The sequence below is a fragment of the Lucilia cuprina genome, chromosome 4 (assembly GCF_022045245.1).
Source record: "Lucilia cuprina isolate Lc7/37 chromosome 4, ASM2204524v1, whole genome shotgun sequence".
Lineage (NCBI taxonomy): Eukaryota > Metazoa > Arthropoda > Insecta > Diptera > Calliphoridae > Lucilia > Lucilia cuprina.
This window is the reverse complement of record NC_060952.1, coordinates 53,725,739-53,749,275: the sequence shown is the minus strand read 5'-3', so window position 1 is coordinate 53,749,275 and position 23,537 is coordinate 53,725,739. Positions and strand designations below refer to the sequence as shown.

Here is a 23,537-nt window from a genome sequence, read left to right as displayed (position 1 = left end):
ATACCCTTCACCTTCGTGAGAAGGGTATATATAAGTTTGTCATTCCGTTTGTAGCACTAAGAAATATTCATCTAACAAAGTATATATATTCTTGATCGTTATGAAATTCTGAGTCGATCTAGATATGTCCGTCTGTCTGTATAAAACACGGTCACGTTAAAACGAAGCAACGAAACTCCACAAAATTCACTCAAAATATTCATTGTTATCCTAAGCAGTTTGGTATTGAAAATCAGCAAGGTCGGTGAAATAGTTTCAGTGCCCTCCCGAAAATCACTTAAACACTCATAACTCGTTACCTAATTAAGATATTTATACAATATTTGGCACAAATATAACTTTTATCTACATAAATGTTACCGTAGAATTTTATTCCGATCGGTTCACAATTGGTCATAGCTCCCATACAAGGTCCCTCCCGAAAATCACTTAAACTTTGAAAACTCGCTACCTAATTAAGATATTTATACAAAATTTCCTCCTCCCGAAAATCACTTAAACACTCATAACTCGCTACCTAATTAAGATATTTATACAAAATTTGCCACAAATATTACTCTTGTATAGATTAATGTTACCGTAACATTTTTTCCGATCGGTCCGCAAATGATCATAGCTCCCATACAAGGTTCTCTACCGAAAATCACTTAAACGCACATAACTTATTACCTAATTAAGATATTTATACAAAATTTGACACAAATATAATTTTTACCTACATAAATGTTACCGGCTCCTATACAAGGTCCCTACCCGAAAATCAATTAAACGCTCATAACTAATTATTAATTAAATTATTTATACAAAATTTGCCACAAATATAATTTTTATACACATAAATGTTTTTTTTCGATCGGTCTACAATTGGTCATAGCTGCCATACAAGGTTCTCTTCCAAAAATTGCTTTAACAAACAATTTTGCAAAAATATAATTTATTGATGCAAATGTAATTTAAGTTTTTTCCGTTTGGACCACAATTTGTCATATCTCCTATATAAGGTCACTTAAACTAACTCATTATCTAGGAGAGAATTGTTACTTTTATGCATAGAAAAGACATTGTAAAATTTTGATCAATCCAAAATTGGTCATAGCTCCCGAACAAGGTTCTCTTTAGAAAAACACTTAAATGCATATTCTTATTGCCAAACAATGATATCCATGCAAAATTTGGCAAAAATATTACTTTTTGTTTGTTCATTTTCGAAAATTGCGTAACATTTTTTTCTCATTACCAAATAAAGTCTTTAAAAAATAAACTTTTTTTACTTCAGAAATATTATTGTCAATTTCTTTATCCGATCGTTCCAATCGAAAGCCATTTCCACAATATTAATCTAGTTGCATTATCAAAACTATAATTATAAACAATTATCTCCTTATTCATGAAGATATTAGTCGCTTATTTTATATTTAGTATGCAAAATTTCTAAAATAAACGATCAATAACTTTATTAAACATTTCACTCACATGTAAATTATTAAATATCGTTAATAGAATATTCAAACGATCAATCGTCGTTCGGTTAATCGATTAATTTTTGACGATTAATCGTTCGAATAAATGAAATTGTCAAATTTCAAATAACGAATAATCTGAATAATTTCTATCAATTAACCGATTAAGAAAAACTCACTATTTAGCAGTAAAATTACTATGTATTTTCTACAAATTTAATATTTTTATAATAAATTTTCTTCTTTTCTTAATTTCTTAATCAATGTTCTATAATAAAGAAAATATATTTGATGATTTTTGAAAAGAAATCATGGAAATAATTATATCACTTTTATTTTTACAACCAATTTTTTTGGGAACATTGTTGTGTTCTTAAGTATTTGTAATAAGTTTTCAGCAACAGTTATAGTTGAACTAGTGTTCAATGGAACGTATGAATTTTAGAACTCGTTGAAAATCTTAAAAACAGTAATGTCTTTATATAGAAAAGCATTTCACATAAATAGGAATAATTTCTAGTATTTGATAAAAAACTAAACAAAGAATTGTGAAAATAATATTTTTGTTTATAAACCGTGAAAAAGTTATTTTCAAACATGAAAAAATCTATGCGTACAGGAAACTGTGGACCATTAGTATTAGTGTACTCAGTTTTTCATAATCAGCTCTTATGCTCCTGTAAAAGGACTTTAAAGTTTAAAAGACATCCAATTTCAAAAGATGGAATTTCAAATTTATATTAAAAAGTTGGTATTAATATTAATTTTAAATGAAGCTGAGTTCATCTGCTTCGAAATAATACAATTTATTTCAAATCATCAAGATCATCAAGAAAGAATTGGAAATCTTAAAGAAAATTTGTCGCAAAAAAGTAGTTAAAAGTTTTTAAGTCGAAATGAAACCTTTTTATATTTTTTTAGTTTTTTCTCTAAGTGAGACAGGTAAATAATATAGATAGAATGTACAGATTCCCCGCTTTCATTTGATACCAATATTAGCATTATAAAATACATATAAATATTTTAAATATTCGTTTGTAGTCCTTTAAACTTTGAAATTCTTTTATAAGGACATAAAAATCGGAGTATGCAATTCTATAAGTGGAATTTATTTTCACATGCTTATCAACTTTTCCATGTGTGAATCCTTTTTTTCAAAATTGTTACAGGGTGTATACGAAGAAAATTTATTGTTAAAAGCAATAATAACATCTAGTTTCCTTTTAATCGAATAACCAAATAATTTTTAATTATCCGATTATTAACCGGCTAACGTAAAACCTCAAATAATTATTTGTCGAATAAACCGAATAAGACAAAAACCCGAATAATTGAATACCCTAATCGTCAAATCATATTTTAGGGCGTTAATAACATATAAAAGAAAATGGGGTTTGTAATGTTTGTTCTATTAAAAAACATGAGAAAAATATTTCACCAAATAAAAAATTATTATTAAAAAAGCAGCTGGTGGAAGGTATTTAAGATTCGGCACGGCCGAATATAGCAGTCTAACTTGTTTTTTTTGTAAGTTTGGATGCTGTTCTGTTCTCACGAAGATGAAGGGTATAACAAGAACAAGGAGATAAAGCAGTAATATTTTGGTAATACAGCTCATATAAAGTCCTTTTACATACCACAGTTGACGGTGGTATTACAGTACAACGGTTAATATTTCTTTCTGCTACAGTTTATATTTGTTTGTGTGTATGTTATGTGTGACATGTGTGCAGAGATAGAAAATAAATAAAACCTGTTTTTAAAACATGCTCGGTGAAGGGTATATAAGATTCGGCACATCCGAATATAGAAATATTACTTGTTTACATAACAATTTATTACATTTCATAGAAAAATTTTTAGAAAAACCTTACATTAGTATAATAACAAGAAAAGAGTCAAGAGAATATAAAAAGAAAAAGAATTTCCGGCACTTAACTAAGCCACTAGTATTTATTAATGTTCAAATTTGGAAGGATATTTCTATTATTATTTTCAATTGTAAGTTGGTTGCAAGTGACAGCTTTAACATTGGCCCTTCTATTAATATGAAAAAATATTGGGACGCCCGTTTCGTCTTGTATATAGCCGTTTTTATCTAGATGCACAAATGCTTTATGTGGTACATAGTCACTTTATAACGTTTTATATGTATTCATCATTTACATAATAGGGAGCGATTATTAATTGTTTTCATAACATATAGAACTTTCTCTAACATAATTTCTGATTAGGTGTATGATGAAGTTTTCAATTCGACTGATTTTGGCTGCTTATGTATTTTGTGTATTATTATTTGGAACTTTGTATAGTGATGTGCATACTCTTAGACATTTTGGCATGCCTTATTAAGTTTTAATAAAGGTGAAGCTTTATTTGAGGTTTAACGTGTTTGAAGAAGAAAAGTTGTTTATATGTGAAGAAGGCTTTTCTAGCCTTCAAAATTTGTGTTTTAATATGATCATTAAAGTAAAGAAATTTGTCCAAGTTGATTCCTAGATATTTGACCGTTAGTTTATTAGGGATATATTATCACTGGATTTTATGCCAAAGTTACTTCTTATATTATTATTGCTCTTTCCTATGGGAGGACGGAATAATATAGTTTCACATTTACTTATATTAATTTTAATTTTCCAATCATTTGCATATTTTTCGATATTGTAATGTTTTTGTAAATTTTCATTTATTTTTTCAATTTTGTTATCAGCGTAATATATTATAATATCATCTGCGAAACCAATAATATTATTCATGCTTTGTAAAAGGTCATAAATAAATATGTTAAAAAGTATAGGTGAATTAACTGTCCCTATTAACAATAATGAACTTTCTTTGACTGATTGTATACAATAAATAAATTTTTTAAATCTAATTATAATTTTTTGTACAAAATATATACAAGGTATTGTTATACCCTTCACCTTTGTGAGAAGGGTATATATAAGTTTGTCATTCCGTTTGTAGCACTAAGAAATATTCATCTAAGACCCAACAAAGTATATATATTCTTGATCCTTATGAAATTCTGAGTCGATCTAGATATGTCCGTCCGTCTGTCTGTATAAAACACGGTCACGTTAAAACGAAGCAACGAAACTCCACAAAATTCACTCAAAATATTCAATGTTATTCTAAGCAGTTTGGTATTGAAAATCAGCAAGGTCGGTGAAATAGTTTCAGTGCCCTCCCGAAAATCACTTAAACACTCATAACTCGCTACCTAATTAAGATATTTATACAAAATTTGGCACAAATATAACTTTTATTTACATAAATGTTACCGTAGAATTTCATTCCGATCGGTTCACAATTGGTCATAGCAGACCAACTAAAAAAAATAACTTTTATCTACATAAATGTTACCGTAGAATTTCATTCCGATCGGTTCACAATTGGTCATAGCAGACCAACTAAAAAAAATAAATTCTTGTGATCTTCAACTCATTTGTAAGTGGGGATGTGATGGATTATCAGCACTCTCGGAATATAAACAAGGCACGAGTTTAAAAATTTTACATGTCGTAGGTACCCTACTTTGAGCCGCCACAGCGCCGTGCAGGGTTCATCTTCAAAACTTAAACTCGAATACTCCTTGGCTACGCTCACGCCAAATTTTATCTCGATCGGATCAGCCGTTTAGAAATGCCAGATTTATTTCCAAAAAATTTAGATTCTGCCCCACTGTGCCCTGGTGTAAAGAAGAAAAAGGCTTCGGGGCATTTTAACTACTACAAAAATACGTACCATTAACCATACAAAATTTCAAGCGATTTTCTTGCGATTGCAAAAATTACATGCAATTGAAGAAACTCCGAAACGATTATGAATAATTCTGGACAAAATCATGAGAAATTTGGGCTCATTGCAAGATTTCAAAATTCTTAAAAAAGAACAAAATTACTGTCCTAGGAAAATATGAAGAGTCCTTAAATTTTGACGGAGAAAACAATACAACTTTTATTTTGACAAACAATTTAGAGTTGTTCATTAAAGAGTAAAACCACCGTTTATGTCTCATCATTGTTTCTCAACCAGCCACACTTAAGTTTTGGCTGGATTTAAACACCACATATTAAATCCGAACAAATAAAGGTTTAAAGGTCACATATCGTTAGATATACAAAAGACATACCCAAATAATTATACTTATTAAAATATCCAAATCTTCCTTCAATTAAAAAAATTTAGGAATTTGTTAATGGTAAATGGAAAATGTGTGTTGCACAGTGGTATAGGAAAAAAAGTGGAAAATAATTCGGTAACTTCTAAACGGTTAATCGGATTTTAATGAAATTTGGTATGCAGAGAGAGAAGGTGTTGCCGAGGTTATGTTTTGAATTTGGACCTTATAGGCCAACCCTAATTTGAGGGGCCCGGCGGGGGGTCCTCAAATTAGGACACTTCGGCTATGTTAAATTTTTAAAACGATCCTATTACTTCATTTGAGTTCCCATTTAAAAAAATCGTATATAGAATCTCCTCATCGAGCACTATAAAAAATGTCGTAAGTAAATTATCTCTTATAGTTTAGGAGATATTCGCATTTGAAAATTAAAATTTTAAATTTTTTACCGTCCTTACTTTAGTTTTTTGATAATAGCGCGTCCAAATATTCCCGATTTTTGCCATTTTTTACTTGCTTAACAACAAGTATTTATATCAAGCAGTGAAAGAATTATGTAAAAATCATGACTAAGTCCAAAGTTATAGGCATTTTAATTTAAAAAATTAAAAAAGGCGATTTTTTGCCATTTTTTGGGAAAAATGTATCTTTTTCTTTTTATGTTATCTAAAAAGTTTCTAAGAAGATGTATATAAAATTTATACTTTTTGGAAAGCTGAAAATTACCTTTCCATTGATATATAACATGCCTACCTAATGTTTTTTAAGTGACAAATTAATTAGGAAAACTCAACATCTTTTAGAGAATTTACCTAGCACTATTATTTACATTCATAAGGTTAACTCTTAAATTTGTTACATATATTACAAAATTGTTCAGGTATTATTTTTTAAACTGTAATGATTTTTACCCCTATAGGTAGCTTATTAAAGTGACCTATTGAGGAAAAATTCATTACATAACCATGTCGAGGATTTGAGGATTTGAGCTCAAAATCAAAGAGGAAAAGGTTATCAACTTCACTAGAAACCTTATCTAACGAAGAAGTTTCGGACACTTTTAAAGCAATATTAAGAAAAGAAAAACAGCCTTTGGATGCCATAAAATTGCAAATATTCTTCCAACCGCATCACCAAGACGACTGAAAAGAATTGTAAAGAGTATACCCACACCATCATCTGATACAACGTTCACTGAGGAAGAAGCTGTTGCGCTTATGTTGCAGCTGGGATTAAGTCGTGATAACTACATAACGTTTATGTTTTACCATCATATGACAAAATAAATGAAAAGAAGAAAAGCATACCATCCCCTATTGAAATAACTGATCGAAAGGCTGTTATTGGACTCAGCGCTCTACTCGCAAATACTGCTTTAAGGATTGCTTCTGACTTTTCTTCAGACCAACTAAAAAAAATAAATTCTTGTGATCTTCAACTCATTTGTAAGTGGGGATGTGATGGATTATCAGCACTCTCGGAATATAAACAAATCAACACAAGTAAATCATCTTCCGAGTATAAAAGTGTATTTATGGCATCGCTAGTTCCATTAAGAATTCGAAAGTTTGCTGACAGCGATTCTCCATCAACCAGTTTCGATGATATTTGGAAGAATTCGACTCCAGGATCCAAAGCTTTTTGTAGGCCAATAAGCTTTGAGTATATAAAGGAATCCAAAACAACAACGCAAGATTTTATAAATCGTATTGAAGCAGAAATTGAAAACTTGGAACCTATAACAATCAAAATAGAAAATTAATCGTTTAACATGTCCTATGATTTAAAACTTACAATAATTGATGGGAAAGTTGGAAATGCCATTACAGGAATATCATCTACTTGGTACTGCTACATATGTGGTGATAAAAAATCAGAATTTTCGAATATTTCCAAGCAAAGGTCAATAATGAGGAAACATTACAATTTGGAATATCCCCCCTACATTCTGAAACATTTTCTACATTTAGCATATGATTTAAAGTACAGAAGCATACCGGAAAATGCAAACAAAAGTGCAAATAACAATAAGAAGTTGATGAAAATGAGAGCCAGTGAGAAAAGAAGAATTCAAGAGGAATTTAAAAATCGGATGGGATTAAATATTGATAAACCACTCACAGGATATGGAAGCACAAACGATGGTAATACCGCCAGTCGTTTTTTCAAACATTTTGAAACTACTTCCGAAATAACCGGAATTAATATGGATTTACTGCAAAAGGTCAATATTATTCTAATGGCGATAAATAGCAAGCATAAAGTGAACGCAACAAAATTTGGAGAGTATTCTACAAAAGTTTCTAAATTACTTTTGGGATTATATCCCTGGAAAGAAATGACACCTACAGTTCACAAGATATTATGTCATGGAAAGGTCATCATAGAACATAATATTCTGCCTTTAGTAGAGCTTACAGAAGAACCTTAAGAATCGAGGAATAGAGACTTTAAGCATATTCATCAGTTTAGCTCAAGGAAGTGTTCTAGGCAGTCTCAAAATGAAGATATTTTTAATAATCTGATTCTATCTTCTGATCCTGTTTTATCTACTATAAGGTAACGTTGGATTTGCTACAAAACGTTAGCATTTGAAAATATTCATGAATTTAAAGATTTACTTTATCTGTTAGATATGGACTACTGTGATACCGATTATTTTACAAAATTATATTAATTTATAAAAAAAAAACTATTTTTATATAAAATACATACTTGTTAATTTTTTTATGGATAAAGAATAAAACATTAATCGTAAAAAGTGGCTGTAAAAATTCATCAAAATTTAGATAGTAAAACATGCCTAACAAATGTATGGATGAAAATAATAGTACTAGGTAAATTCTCTAAAAGATGTTGAGTTTTCCCTAATTAATTTGTCACTTAAAAACATTAGGTAGGCATGTAATATATCAATGGAAAGGTAATTTTGTCTATTTTTCAAAACTGTATATAATTTTTGAAAATTAAAAAATTCGCGGAATACATTAAAAAAATATTCTGTTTTTGCAAAGATACAAATTTTTCAAATCGCAATAAAAATTTTATTTATGAATATTTTTTGATGAAATTTTACAGTTAGGTAGATTTTTTACTCAAAATCCAAAATTAAATAAAAATTTCGAATCTTCTTATTAGAAATCCCGGAATTCCCAAAAAAGTTTTAAAAAATCCCAAAAATGGGATTTTTTGCCTATTATATCCATACCAGGAGCGGGGTTATCGAAACCTGTTGCAAAATGATTAAGAACATATTGGGTCATATAAAACAGGTCACTATATAGATATCGACTATGCGATTTGAGAATTTTTGCTCAAAATTGAATTTTCTATAAAAATAGGGTTTTTTTTGGATGTACCTGGTCCCCTCGGTATCAATAATTTTTGTTTTGTTTCATTTATCGTATTTTATGTAAAGTCCGCTTTCCAAAAAGTATAAATACTGTATACATCTTCTTAGAAACTTTTTAGATAACTTAAAAAGAAAAAGATACCTTTTCCCCCCCCCCAAAAAAAAAATGGCAAAAAATCGCCTTTTTTAATTTCTTAAATGAAAATGCCTATAACTTTGGACTCAGTCATGATTTTTACATAATTCTTTCACTGCTTGATATAAAAACATGTTGTTAAGCGATAAAAAAACTAAAGTAAGGACGGTAAAAATTTTAAAATTTTAATTTTCAAATGCGAATATCTCCTAAACTATAAGAGATAATTTACTGCTACTGAGGAGATTGTATTTCTTTTTAAATCGGAACTCAAATGAAGAAATAGGATCGATCTTTGTGCACACAAAATTTCATTAAAATCGGATTAACCGTTTAGAAGTTACCGAATTATTTCCCTCTTTTTTTCCTATACCACTGTGTGTTGGAGTTATTCAAAATCATTATTTAATTTGAAAAGCTTGCAATAAATACGGCGCTACATACAGAAAAAGTTGTGCAAAGTTTTTGGTGGATAATTTTCTAAAAGTATAAAAAGATATCGAGAGATGAATTCATCCAAATTTTATAAGAACAATGCTTTTTATGCATCATTTGAGAGGTCTACCTATTTATATAAGATTTGCAAAAGTGCTGTCTTTCGGGACACTACACAAATACATATCTTCATGGTTTTTTAGATTTGAGCAGCATTTAAAAAAAGGCAACCGAATTTATATCAAGATAATTTTTTCATGGTATATTTAACTGATCACAGATTTTTATTGTTATCTCGATTTAACAATAAATTTATATTTTTGATATAAAACTCGATTTGTATGAAAATATTAGTGATTACGCATCTTTATTGTTTTCTCGAATTGAGGGTTATTTAAAGTAAATTTTTAAAGAGTTATATAAAAAGAAATTTTAAGGAGAGATAAGAATGATTTTCTAGATAGATTTAAGTGTCATATAAGGAACCACAGCCGATTTTAATTCGAATTTTGAAAATGTAAAATGAATATATCATTTACCCTATTTTAGGATCGTAGGAAACTACATCCGATTCTGATTTAAAATAGTTATTTTCTGATACAAAGCAGATTACAGGTTTCGAAACAAAAATAGTTTTCCGGTGGAGAATATAAGTGATGGCGAGTAAATCGCTTTATTAGTTATGTAGTGAAAGAGTAAAAAGAGTCCCATATGTATTTATTATTAAATATATATTATACGTTTTGAAGATGTAATGTTTCGTACTGTTCATTCCACAAGGTATTTCAAAGATCTTTCAGAGATTTTTCTAATACCTCTGAGATCTCTGAAATACCTTTTGCACACATCGAACGTGTGTCTAAGTGTTTCCATGTCAAACCGAATGAAGCGTTATCAAAAAGGTATGTTCAAACACTTCTGGAGGATTTGGAATATAATCTTAAAACCTACAAAGATGGACATGAACAATTTAATGTGATACTAAGGCGAAAATTCAATCATTGAGAAAGATGTGCCGTATTAAACTAAAAACTAATCTTCTAGATTTACTTTTTGAAAATCCACGCAAGTACCTTCGCCGCCACTAGCCGCAACGAATCATTCTGCGCTGGAGCAAGGCTTCCAAAAATGTATTTGCCAACTTTTTGTGGGGATTCAAAACACTGTTTCATCAGAACAATAAATATTTCATTTTTCCACCAATAGATCTTTTTTACTCGCGAGTTTAAAAATAAAACTCGCGATTCGAGTCGAAACGAGTTAATTGCGAGTTTTATAATTTTGTAGACAACAAATTAAAATTTATAACACATAACCATTTTACCGATATCAAAAAACCGCAAAATAGAAAATGCAATGAAACTATGTATGTATGTGCATATGTACCTATGTACCTATGGATGTACATTCATATGTACAGTGACCGACAAAACTCAACATACGACAACTATTTTCTATACCCTAAGAATTCTAAGCCATAATTAGGAAAAGTAATTACACGGAAATGTTTTAATTCATTTTATTAACATATTAAATAATAATTACTGAATTCATTATAAACTTAAAAAAAATATTCAGGAAAAACAACAAAAAATTGTTGACAAAAGTCTACATACGATTTATAAAATAACAAAAGACACTTCATTTAAGTATCACAAATTAATAAAAGTAATAAATTTAATATTTGGTTGGTCCACCACGAGCATCTATAATAGCCTGCAATCGTCGGGGCTGGAAGCAACTAAATTTTCTAATTCAATAGGTGTTATAGTTTGCCATTCTTCTAATAATTTCTCTTTCAGCATTGGGGCACTGGTTATCACATTTTTACGGATTTTACGTTCCAAAATCTCCCAGACGTGTTCAATAACATTTAGATCCGGGCTTTGGGGTGGGGTATATAACTGCCGTGGTGCATGGTAAAGTAACCAATCTTTGACAATTTGAGCAGAATGCTTTGGATCGTTATCTTGTTGGAAAATCCAACAATCCCCAAGATTTAAAATGTCGACGGATGGTTTCAAATTTTGCTCTAGAATAGATTTATATTGATAACGATCCATATTTCCCTCAATAAAGGCTAATTTTCCTACTCCCGAAGCTGCAACGGCACCCCAAACCATCACGCTGCTACCACCATGCTTAACTGTCGCTACAAAGTTTTTACATTTTTGGAATTAAAAACTTTATCAAACTCCTCGAACGTGTACTTAAACACTACATAAACTAAGCATTAAACTCAACAAAACAAATACTGTTTTAATTCACCAGCGAATGATAGCATAAAGTACAACAATGACGCCGTATGTAGACTTTTGTCAGTAAAATTTTTTTGTTCTCCTTGAATATTTTGTATGTTTTTATAAAACTAAATTATTTTGTTTATAATATATTAATAAAAAGGCATTGTAAATATAAATATATTATTATTTTTATTCAACATTGTTTTAGAGCCATGATAGTACTAAAATTGTGGCCGTACGTAGACTTTTGTCGGCCACTGTACATGTGTATGCATATTATTTGCAGTTTAGAATTTTTGAATTGTGCCACATAATTTAATAGTGTGTGGCAAGAAAGAAGACATTTTTTTTATATTTTGCACGAAAATATTAAATCAGTATATCTCAAAAAATGTAACAGTTAGAGCCCTCAAATTTGGTCGGAGAAACATAAGTCTCAATATGATTAGTTAGGATAAAAATGGGCTGACTAGCAGAAGGAGGTGTGGCACCTCCCATATTAATAAAATACACAAATTCGTTTTTCTTGGAAACTATTAGAGTTTAAAGCATCACAATTTTTTTTTAAAAGCTTAAAATTTTTGTATGTAGAAAATTTTTATATTTGAGATACTGTAGAAGCTAGAATCTTCAAAAACATGAGAAACATTTACAATCATGTGAACATTTAGAGAAAAATTGTCAGACTTTTAATGGGGGGATTGGCCCTTCCATATGAATTAAATTCGGAAAAATTGACGAGTGGCATCTCCCATGTGTAAGTTGTTTTGTTTTTGCTATAAGGGTAGCAAGGCACACTGGCTAAAGCTAGTTTTTTATAATTACAAGTATACGTACATTGTTGCCTAGATTACATATCTTTTATAATAAAATATTATTTTATTATTAAAATCTAAAATCATTTGAACTATTTAATTATTCACCGTTTTTACAAATTTTATTAACAATACTATCATTGTATGGTATTTGTTCAATTCACAATCAAGTTGTATATTGTAACTACTTAAGTGTAGTAACAGTGATTGTGAACAGATCTTTGCAGAACGTCATAAGTTTATGTTCGCAATGAAAAAAAAAAAAACAATCAAAACAAATACACATGACAATGTCAAAAGATAAAAAATATTAAATTAAATAAACATGCGAAATAAACCAAATTCATTTCTTTGAATTTTCAATTCTTTATTCCCCATTTTAAACTAATAAACAGGGAAACCAAAATATGCAAATGCATGTTTTTTGTGGTGCGTCGTATGGACTCATGGATAAGATATTTATACGTTTCAGACCAATTTAAGAATTTTGGCATCGATTTGTTAGAGCATATTTTACCCATAAGAGCATAATTTTGCATGATTAGACTTTTTTAGCATATTAAGGCATATTTTCGAGTTTTTAGAGCATATTTTACTCTTTTAGTGCATATTTTGATGTTTACGCTTTTTTTCGTTTTTGTACATTTTCAAAACTTTATTTAAAAAAAAATAAAATTTAATATTTTTATTTTTAATTTTTCAGCCTATTTTACAATTTTGAAACAAAATTCGTTTGTGGAACTTAAAAACTGCAAAAAATACATTACTCTCACAAAAACCAATGTTATAGTTTTTTGTTCAATAAAGCATTACATTTTAAATCAGACATAAAACCTATTACTTTTGATTACATGAGACCAATACATTTTTATAGCTTAAAAAACTAATTATTGGAATTTATGACAACACCGATTAAAATGTCAGTTTAGAAGCTATGAATACAATTGGTAGAAATGTGTCAAACTTTGTCGTTTGAAATATGTTTTTTGGGGTCCAAATGGTTTCATGTTATTTATTGGTTATCTGAACGTAAAACGGAATTCTATTAAACTAGTTCTTCAAACTATGAGATGAATCAATTATAAAAAATCTTGTAGGATGAAATATGACACTAAACATTTATTATTTCATTACAATTTCTGTCTTTTTGAGCTTTTCAATGTTAAAAAATAATGAAAAATTTTATTTTTAGAGCATATTTTTAAATTTTAAGAGTATATTTTGAGTTTTTTACGGCATATTTAAAGCGCTTAAAACACTTTTTTTTAGAGCATGTTTTCGGTTTCCCTGCTAATAAATAAATTGTTTTTAATAAAATTTTAGTTTTTTTGTTTTTGTAAACAGCTGTTTGTTTTTGATTTCAGTGTTACCACTTTATCGTTTTTTCTGCTAAAATCGTTTGAATTTTTGTTGAAATAAACAATTGGCAACACTAAAATTTCTTACAATATTCGAAAAACATATGAAAAATTGTCGTATGAGTTGTATAGAGCTTTTGCATAGAAAATACCAACAACATTGTTATGACTATTGTAGCAGCTGCTGACATACAACGCATACAACGCTTCAACATCGATTGTGAATTTAACAATTGTTTAACTACTGAAATTTAAATCTCTTAATTTTGTTAATTATTGCTATTTTGTTAATTATTGCTAATTATGTATCGGACATCCTAACAATGTAACCATAATAATTCAGTAATCTATAATCAAAGCTTAATGTTCATCACCAAGAGAGTATTGTTGATCATTCGCTCTCACACTAATTATTATTTGTATTGATTTTTATACCCTACACCACTTTAGTGTGGAGGTTTGTACTGATGTTTGTAACGCACAATAATATTGGTCCTATACCCACCTGAAAGTATACCAATCGGCTCAAAATCATTTTCACCTAGCCCCCATACAACTGAACCCCGGAATAGAGCTTGTAAAACTTGTATTCTTCTACAGGTCGCAATTTTAGAGATTATTCATTTAAATTTGGCACATGATCTTTTATGGCACTGTAGACGAAGCCTATTGAAAATAGTTAACATCGGTCACCTATTTCACCTAGGCCCCATAGAACTGAATCTGCCAAATAGAGTTTTTAAGTTTAAGTTCTATACTAGTCCGGATGACCCTGATGAACTATATTATTTTAGGGTCTCGTTTTACGATAGCCCCTCTAAAAAGCACCCATTAAAATTTTACTTAAATATCTACAGTTTTATTAAACAATGTAGGGTATTATATGGTCGGCCTCGCCCGACTATAACTTCTTACTTGTTTTTTGCATTATTTTCATTATCTATGTACTAGACGACCGTATGATTTGACTAAAATCAAATAAGGTCATTGCAAATGAAAATGCTTGTGATTCATGAAGCAAGGCTTGAACAATAAACATCTATTAAAACCAGGATCGGCAGACATACATTACTACACTTTGCACTTGTATAAGTGAAAGAGCGAAAAAATAAGAAATGAGAAATCATTGTACTCTCATTTCCACAAAAATTCATATATGGAAAGTGAAATTTAGAAATAATATTAATGTAACACAAAACAAATATTTTTATACCCTCCACCACCATCAATGGTGATAGAGGGTATATATAAGATTTTAATACCGTGTGTAACACCAAGAAATAATCATCTGAGATCCAACAAAGTATATATATATTCTTATTCCTTATAAAATTAAAAGATATGTCCGTCTGTCTGTCTGGTTAAAACACGCTCACGTTAAAACTAAGCCAAACACATTGACCACTGGAAATATTCATTATTAACCTATGCAGTTTGGTATTGAAAATGGGTAAAATCGGTTCACACGTGAAAAGTTATGAATCAAAATATAAAACAACCTCGAAAAAAATAAGCATTTTTTACATATTCTGATGTAATATGCAAGGTAATTCCATGATAATCACCACAAACTCGTTTTTACACAAGAGCCTGATCTATGCTGAAAATAGCCAGCATCGGTCCACAAAGTTTTTTTGTTACACAAAATTTTAAAAGTTAAAATCTCATATCAATAGAACTCATTCAGGGGATAAATTTTTTGGATGGGTCCATAATTGGACGTAGCTCCCATACAAGGTCCCCTCCCGAAAATCACTTAAACTCATATAATTCATTACTAAATTAAGATATCCATATAAAATTTGGTACAAGTATTGGTCTCACATAAAGAAATATTACTATGTATTTTTTTCCGATCGGTCCATAATTGGTTATAGCTCCCACACAAAGTCCCCTCCCAAAAATCTCCTTAACGCGCATAACTCATTACATAATTAAGATATCCATATAAAATTTGGCACAAGTGTTGCTCTCACATGAGGAAATATTACTATGGCATTTTTTTCCGGTCGGTCCATAATTGGTCATGGCTCCCATACAAGGTCCCTTCCCGAAAATCACTTAAACGCGCATAAGTCATTACTAAATTAAGATATCCATATAATATTGTATTGTGAGTATTGCTCTCACATAAAGAAATATTACAATGGAATTTTTTCGGTCGGTCCACAAATGGTCACAGCTCCCATAAAAAAGTCCCCTCCCGAAAATCACTTAAACGCGCATAATAATAATTTGACCTTTAAAGTTTATGGGTTAATGGAGTCCAAATTGCATGAAACTCTTGATTTTTATTTAGAAATATGTGGACTAATAAATTTAAATCTGTTGAATTCAAATTGCAGGTACAGGCAAACTATAAGATGTATTTTACTGTTTTCTTTCCTAGTCTGTTGTCCATAAATCCCTTGGAAACGACCGTTAAAAATATCAAAATTTTTCGATCATAGCTGAGAACAGGTTTACGTTTTTCTATATGGACAAAAACTCATATTCAAGTATGTATTTTAATGTATTTTAAGTAATACAATTGTTTTATTAGAATATTTTCAAAAATATGTTTATTTTTTATCACATTTCGAATTCAAGTGCTCTGAGACACGATAATGACCTGGGGAATTTTTAATAACTTTTACATTTTTCAACCAATTTTTGTGTTTTTTATCTTTTTGTAACGCTATTTCTGTATACATTACGATTCTTTGACAATAAAATACAAAACAAATTATTTAATGACAAAACTTTTGTGAAAACTGAAAAAATGTATTTTCCCCTTGTAAATGCATCTTCAAACTTCAGAGCCGTTGCGGCACCAGTTAACGTAATCCTATTGACCTAATTTTTTGCACGACTTATTTTTATAACCCATAGAACAATTCTAGGGGGACGGACGACTTGTAGGATAAATTTTTTTCCTTCATACAAGCTTGGAGCACTCTAATGTACATATGTATGTACATACTGTATGATGTTTTTTATAAAAATTATTCGTATAACTTCATTAACAATAACACTGACAACCTTTTGCGCACAAGCTCCACCAAATTCTTAGGACAAAGAATACCTACATATGTATGTACACCTATATATAAGCCATACACAAATGCATTTCCTTAATGGACATACATATGTACATACAGTGTCTCTCATAAGTATTCGAATTTAGGTATAATATAAAAAGAAACCAAATTTAATAACATATTTTGTATGCAAAATTAATTAATTTGTTTAATTCTTTAGACAGTCCTTAGCTTTAATATAACGCTTTTTAAAACTTTAAAAATTCACATTTACTTAAATTAATTTAGCTTTATTTAAAAAAAGTCCATAAAATTACCTCACAAAAGTATACGATTTTTTTCTGTATTTCAAATTTGACTATATTATACGAAACACAAAAATAAGAATCAAATGATTTTTTTGTTAAAAATTGTTTTAAGGGGTAACTATCAACCGAATGGATATATTTTTGACCATTTGGTCCACAATTTTGGGGCATTTGTACCATCTTTTTATGTAATATAATTAAAATGGCGCTTTTTGGCAATATTTGTATTTTTTCTCCTTTTTCCCAGAGATAAAACCAAAATTTGTTATTGGAATTTAATATACCCCTTGGGGTATCTAAAAATAATATTTTTTATTACAAGAATCTGTATTCAGGCCTCTAGGCTGAATGTCACCATATCATTATGGTCTAACTCAAAAATATATCAATATTTTTAAATATTATCTACTATGATCAAAATTAGCCCAAAATTTTTTACATACAGTGTTGTTGTAATGGGCAACATAATCGTGAATGTTATGAGTAGTAAAAACTTAAATCTACTCTATAGGATCACGTTTTGTTAAGGTATGTTTTGTAGTTGTACACCGCTACGATGTCTTGAAAATTTAATATATATTAATGCTAATATCTACAATTATATATACTAGCCAACTTTGTTGAAAAATATGGATCCTAGTGGTACGAAAAGGGACTTAAGATCCAGATAATTCAATTAGAAACAGAAGAACGATACCAGAAATATATCATGGAATGCTTAAAAACAAATCCTTATAACAAAGATTATTATTTTTAGATACCTGAAGGAATCTATTAAATCCCAATATTAAATTTTGGTTTTATCTCTTGAAAAAGAGAAAAAAATGCCATATATGGTCAAAAATCGTAATTTTAATGATATTGTATGAAAAGATGGTACAAATGTCCCAAAATTGTGAACCAAATGGTCCAAAAATATATCCATTCGGTTGATAGTTACCCCTTAAAACAATTTTTAGTAAAAAACATTCGATTCTAATTTTTGTGTTTCGTATAATATAGTCAAATTTGAAATACAGAAAAAATTCGTATACTTTTGTGTGGTAATTTTATGGACTATTTTTAAATAAAGCTAAATTAATTTAAGTAAATGTGAATTTTTAATGTCTTAAAAAGCGTGATATCAAAGCTAAGGACTGTCTAGAGAATTTAACAAATTAATTTATTCATTTAGCATACAAAATATGTTTTTAAATTCTGTTTCTTTTTATATTATACCTTGTGTAAACATGTAATAAAACCACAAGCAAATTCTAAGAAATTTAAAGGAACAAATAAACATAAACATATGCATGTATGCATACATACATGCATACATACATACATACATACATACATACAAGTACACATGTACATATGAATGGATGTACATACATAGGTACATATGCACATACATACATAGTTTCATTGCGTTTTCTATTTTTCGGTTTTTTGATATCGGTAAAATGGTTATGTGTTATAAATTTTAATTTGTTGTGTCTACAAAATTATAAAACTCGCGATTAACTCGTTTCCACTCCAATCGCGAGCGAGTTCTATTTAACGCTCTTTCTATTTTCAACTCTTATAGCGAGTTTTATTTTTAAACTCGCGAGTCAAAAAGATCTATTGGTGGAAAAATGAAATATTTAAGTCGCTCGCGAGCGAAGCTCGGTATAAAAAAATGGTAAAAATAAAAAATGTAACAAAAGAAGAGAACACAAAAAATGTTCGTCGAAGTAGTAGTGCTTTTGAACAAGTAGTCATAAAAATGTTCAGTTTTACTTTATAAAAAGATGGGAAATAGAAAAATAATTTCTTTAAGTAAAAAATTTAAAAATTTTAGATGAGTGCAAAAATGGAATATTGCTTTCAGTAATTTCAAACAAATATAAAATACAAAGTAAAATCGTTTCAAATCTTGAAACTACAAACAATGGATCACAAAACCGTCGATCCCTCAGAAATGGAGAATATCCCGTAATGGAAGAAAAACTATCAGTGCACAGTGAGACATTTGGCACTCATGCTTTAATGAAAAAGATAAATTGTCTGTATATTTCGAGATTTAAATTCATTGATTATAAATTTATTTTTTTTTTCTTTGTAAAAACCGCTGAATTTATATTTTGTTTTAAATTTTAATTAAAGTATAAATTGTTTGTTAATGTTGTATTCAATTATTTGCAAATATTTGTACAATTTGATAAAAATTTCTAAGAGTGGTTGTTATATAAAGCATGTTTTTAAAAATTATAGAATAGCATTATAGAATAGAACTGCAATGCAGAGCATTTGAGACAAATTGGGTAATACTAACCCGTTTCAAACAGTATCTAATCGTTAAAAATGTGTTTCAATAGAAAATGGGTTTCATTTACTGTTTACAGAAACTGTGTTACAAATATTTAAATTTTGCATTTTCTTATAAATAAATAGCAATCTGTATAAAATTGTCTTCCTAAAAATATATAAAAATTCAAACTCGATTGCAAAAGTTTTGAGATATATGCGATCAAAAATTATATTTTTATTCAATATATACTTGTAAAAAATGGGCGTGGCAGCAGTCTTATCGTGCTGATTATTATGAGGAGCGTTTGGCCAATTGTTTGCTAACTGTAACTAAAATTAGAACTCAATATCGCTAAGATTTGATTAATGTCGTTCTGAAAGTACCAAATGTATATATATATATATATATATATATTATATATATATATATATTATATATATATATATATATTATATATATATATATATATATAATATATATTATATATATATATATATATATATATATATATATATATATTATATATATATATATATATATATATATATATTATATATATATATATATATAGTTTTATGTTGCTGATGCTCGAGTTTAGGACCCAAAAGCAGACAAAATTTCCCAGAAAGTTCTTGGTATGGCAAGCAATATACAGTTGCGGCAAAGAAGCCAATCATTTGTTACAACGGGCTCTATAAATACCGAAATTTACATCAAGGAATGTTTACAAAAAAGGCTGCTTCCATTCATAAGACTTCATAATGTGTCCACTTATTTTTGGCCTGACTTGGCATCCTGTCACTATGGTAAACAAGCCCTTGAGTGGTACATTTGTACCAAGAGAGGCAAATCCTCCAAACTGCCCGGAGATAAGGCCAGTGGAGAGATATTGGGCTCTTGTTAAAAGAGAATTGAAGAGTACAAAAAAGGTGTCCAAAAGTGTGGTAGATTTTAAACGGAGATGGACTACATGTTCGAGCAAAGTGACAGAAAGCACTATAAAAACGTTAATGGAAGGGTTTCCGAAAAGGGTTCACAATTTCATCACTAGTGATTAAAACTATAAAAATATTTTTTTTGTAAATTGTAATAATAATTGTAAATTGTAATAATAATTTGAATCAAAAAAAAAAAGAAATAAAACTGTAAGTTTAGTGGTTTCTTTTTTATAAACATATATGTATGTTAAGAATTTTTCACTCACTCTCACTCCTTATATATATATATATATATTATATATATAATATATATATAATATATATATTATATATATATTATATATATATATATATTATATATATATTATATATATATATATATATATATATATATATATATATATATATAATTTAAGCTTTTATTTGCAATAACAAGAACCCGGTGTATCTTAAAAGAAAACAACCAACGTTTCAAAAGGTATATAGTAACAATATTTTAATCTTTTCATGTGCATGAAAAGCTTTTATAATACTGAAAAAATTAAGAGATGTTGCAAAATGTGTTCTGTAAGCACTCATCGTTATGAGTGTTTATAGAACACATTTTAATTTTATTTATCCTCTTTTTATGGTTTTAGGTCGATAAACATCACAGTAGGGTCATATGGCGCAATATCCGAAATATTTGATTCTGGTTTCTCATACAAAGTACTAGGTCTAATAGTACTAACAATTTACTGTGCATCCTTGCTTTTTATAGTATGTAATTGTGCACACAACGCTACAGCAGTTATAGCATGTGGAGTTCAAGATACTTTGCTTTCTGCTAACCTCCTTCAGATGAACATCCAAGCACAAAAGGAAATTGATCTTTTCATATCAGCAATTGAGTTAAATCCACCTGTTGTAAGCATGGAAGGGTACGGACTTATAAACCGAAAACTTTTAACATCGGTAATTTGTTTTTAATTTATTGTCAATTACATTTTAATGTTTTTTATTATTTTCAGACAATTTCTACCATTACTATTTATCTTATTGTTTTGCTTCAATTTAAATTAAGCATTATTTCGGAAAAAAACATAAAAGCAAAATTTACCACATAAATATTAAGAAAAAATAAATAAAATATATATGTCTTACAACATCCTTGCAGTATTAGTGAATTCCGTTAGCGTACTTTTGAAAACTTGCAACGAGAGCAGTGTTGCCACAACAAAATTTTTTTTCTAATCAAAATTCGAATAAAAAATAACCAAATTAAGAAAAAAGTAAACAAAATTATTTTTATTTGTTTTATGTTCACATTTGGACATTAAAATAACAAATTTATTTTCTGAAGTAGAACTTCAGAACTTAAATTTCGTAGCTAAACTGGTATTATGAAGACAGTTATGAGCGTTAAAGTAATTTTCTGTACGGGATCTTATATGAGACGTATGGTCAATTATGGACCAATTCTCATAAAATCTGACAGAGATATTTTAGTTCCTTTAAACCTTGATTATGTTGAATTTTGTTGCTATATTGCAGTACATTCGCAGATTCGTTAACAAATGCAATTAATATTTATTTTAAAAAATAACTGAGTTTTTAACGCGTTTTAGCGCAATTTAAATATACTCCACATATGACTTTTTGGAAAACAATTTTAAATTATAAAATTCTTCCCATTTTATGTACAGATTTGGAGATTTCGTTCGAAATTTGGGTTTAAATTATAAAACCATGTAGCGGATGTTAGCATTACATTTATAACTTCAGCAATATTTGTAAACGTAATCTATCCAAATTATCCGACAAATTGACCAAAATATAGAATTTAAGACAGTAAAATAAAAATATCATCTAGAAAATGTAAATAAAGAACTAAAAGTCATGGTGAGATAGTAGAAATCAAAGGTCATGAGTATCAAATCCTTGCATATATCGCGATTATTGTTCGTCGTACGAGTTTAGATGTTATTACAACTTTTGTATACAATACAATTTCATTTTCCTGCCGTGTTACTTAAAAATATCAGTAGATTAATACTTTAAAGATATTGTGATACAATTCTTGCATCAATTAGCAGAAAATACTTTATTTATTCTTATTAAATCATTTATCTTAGAATTTCGGCAAATTAGCACAGTATTTTGTTTATGCGAAATTTCAAATGGATGCACCAAAAGGAGAGAGAGGATTCATTATTCATGGTGTTAAATTGACTAGTGTAATATTACGGTGTTGTTATGATTTTAGTCAACTCAATTAATATGTGGAAAACTCATACCAATTAAGATATCGAAAAATACCTTTGTACACATAAATATAACCAGTAGATGTACAAATTGCAGTAAAAAAATTTCGAAAATTGACTAGTGTAATATTACGGTGTTGTTATGATTTTAGTCAACTCATTTAATATGTGGAAAACTCATAGGTAATTTTGCTAAATCCTAACCAATTAAGATATCGAAAAATACCTTTGTACACATAAGTATAACCAGTAGATATACAAATTGCAGTAAAATAAATTTCGAATAGTAAAAAAAAATTCCTCATTACCAAAATTCAAAACAGGACGATATGTATATTTATATAATTGATTTAAAAATAGAGATAAAAGAATTTTTTTATTTTATTTTTGGAATAAAAACAAACAGCATTTAGTTCAATTATTTGCAAAAAATAACTAAAACGAAAAAAAAAATCCACATTACCAAAATTCAAAACAGGACGATATGTATATTTACATAATTGATTTAAAACTAGAGATAAATGAATTTTTTTTTATTTTATTTTTGGAATAAAAGCAAAAAGCATTTAGTTCAATTGTTTGCAAAAAATAACCAAAACGAAAAATTAATTCACATGTACACATGCAAAATAAAAATAACCCATTTTGGTTAATAATAACCAAAGTGGCAACACTGAACGAGAGACTAAGAGAGCGATAAAACAGATAGAGAATTTTTTTATTTTTATAGATTTTTTCCCCAGTAAAAATTTGCAAACAAACATACATATGTTTGTTTTTAAACATATTGATTGAAAATGTGAACAAAAGAAAAAAGAAGGAAAATAA

The 23,537-nt window shown here is 28.7% G+C and overlaps 1 protein-coding gene across 2 annotated transcripts in view; it reads left to right on the top strand.

Annotated features, from left to right (window-relative positions):
• Positions 1–21,725, top strand: part of LOC124419436 (gustatory and odorant receptor 22-like) — a 300,765-nt gene extending 279,040 nt beyond the window's left edge. For both annotated transcript variants that reach the window (XM_046948902.1, XM_046948903.1), the window contains exons 6-7: positions 21,105–21,420; positions 21,477–21,725. In XM_046948902.1, coding sequence (XP_046804858.1) covers positions 21,105–21,420; positions 21,477–21,572 — 412 coding nt within the window. In that variant the 3' untranslated portion in view covers positions 21,573–21,725. The remainder of the gene's footprint in view (positions 1–21,104; positions 21,421–21,476) is intronic.
• Positions 21,726–23,537: the final 1,812 nt, after the last annotated feature.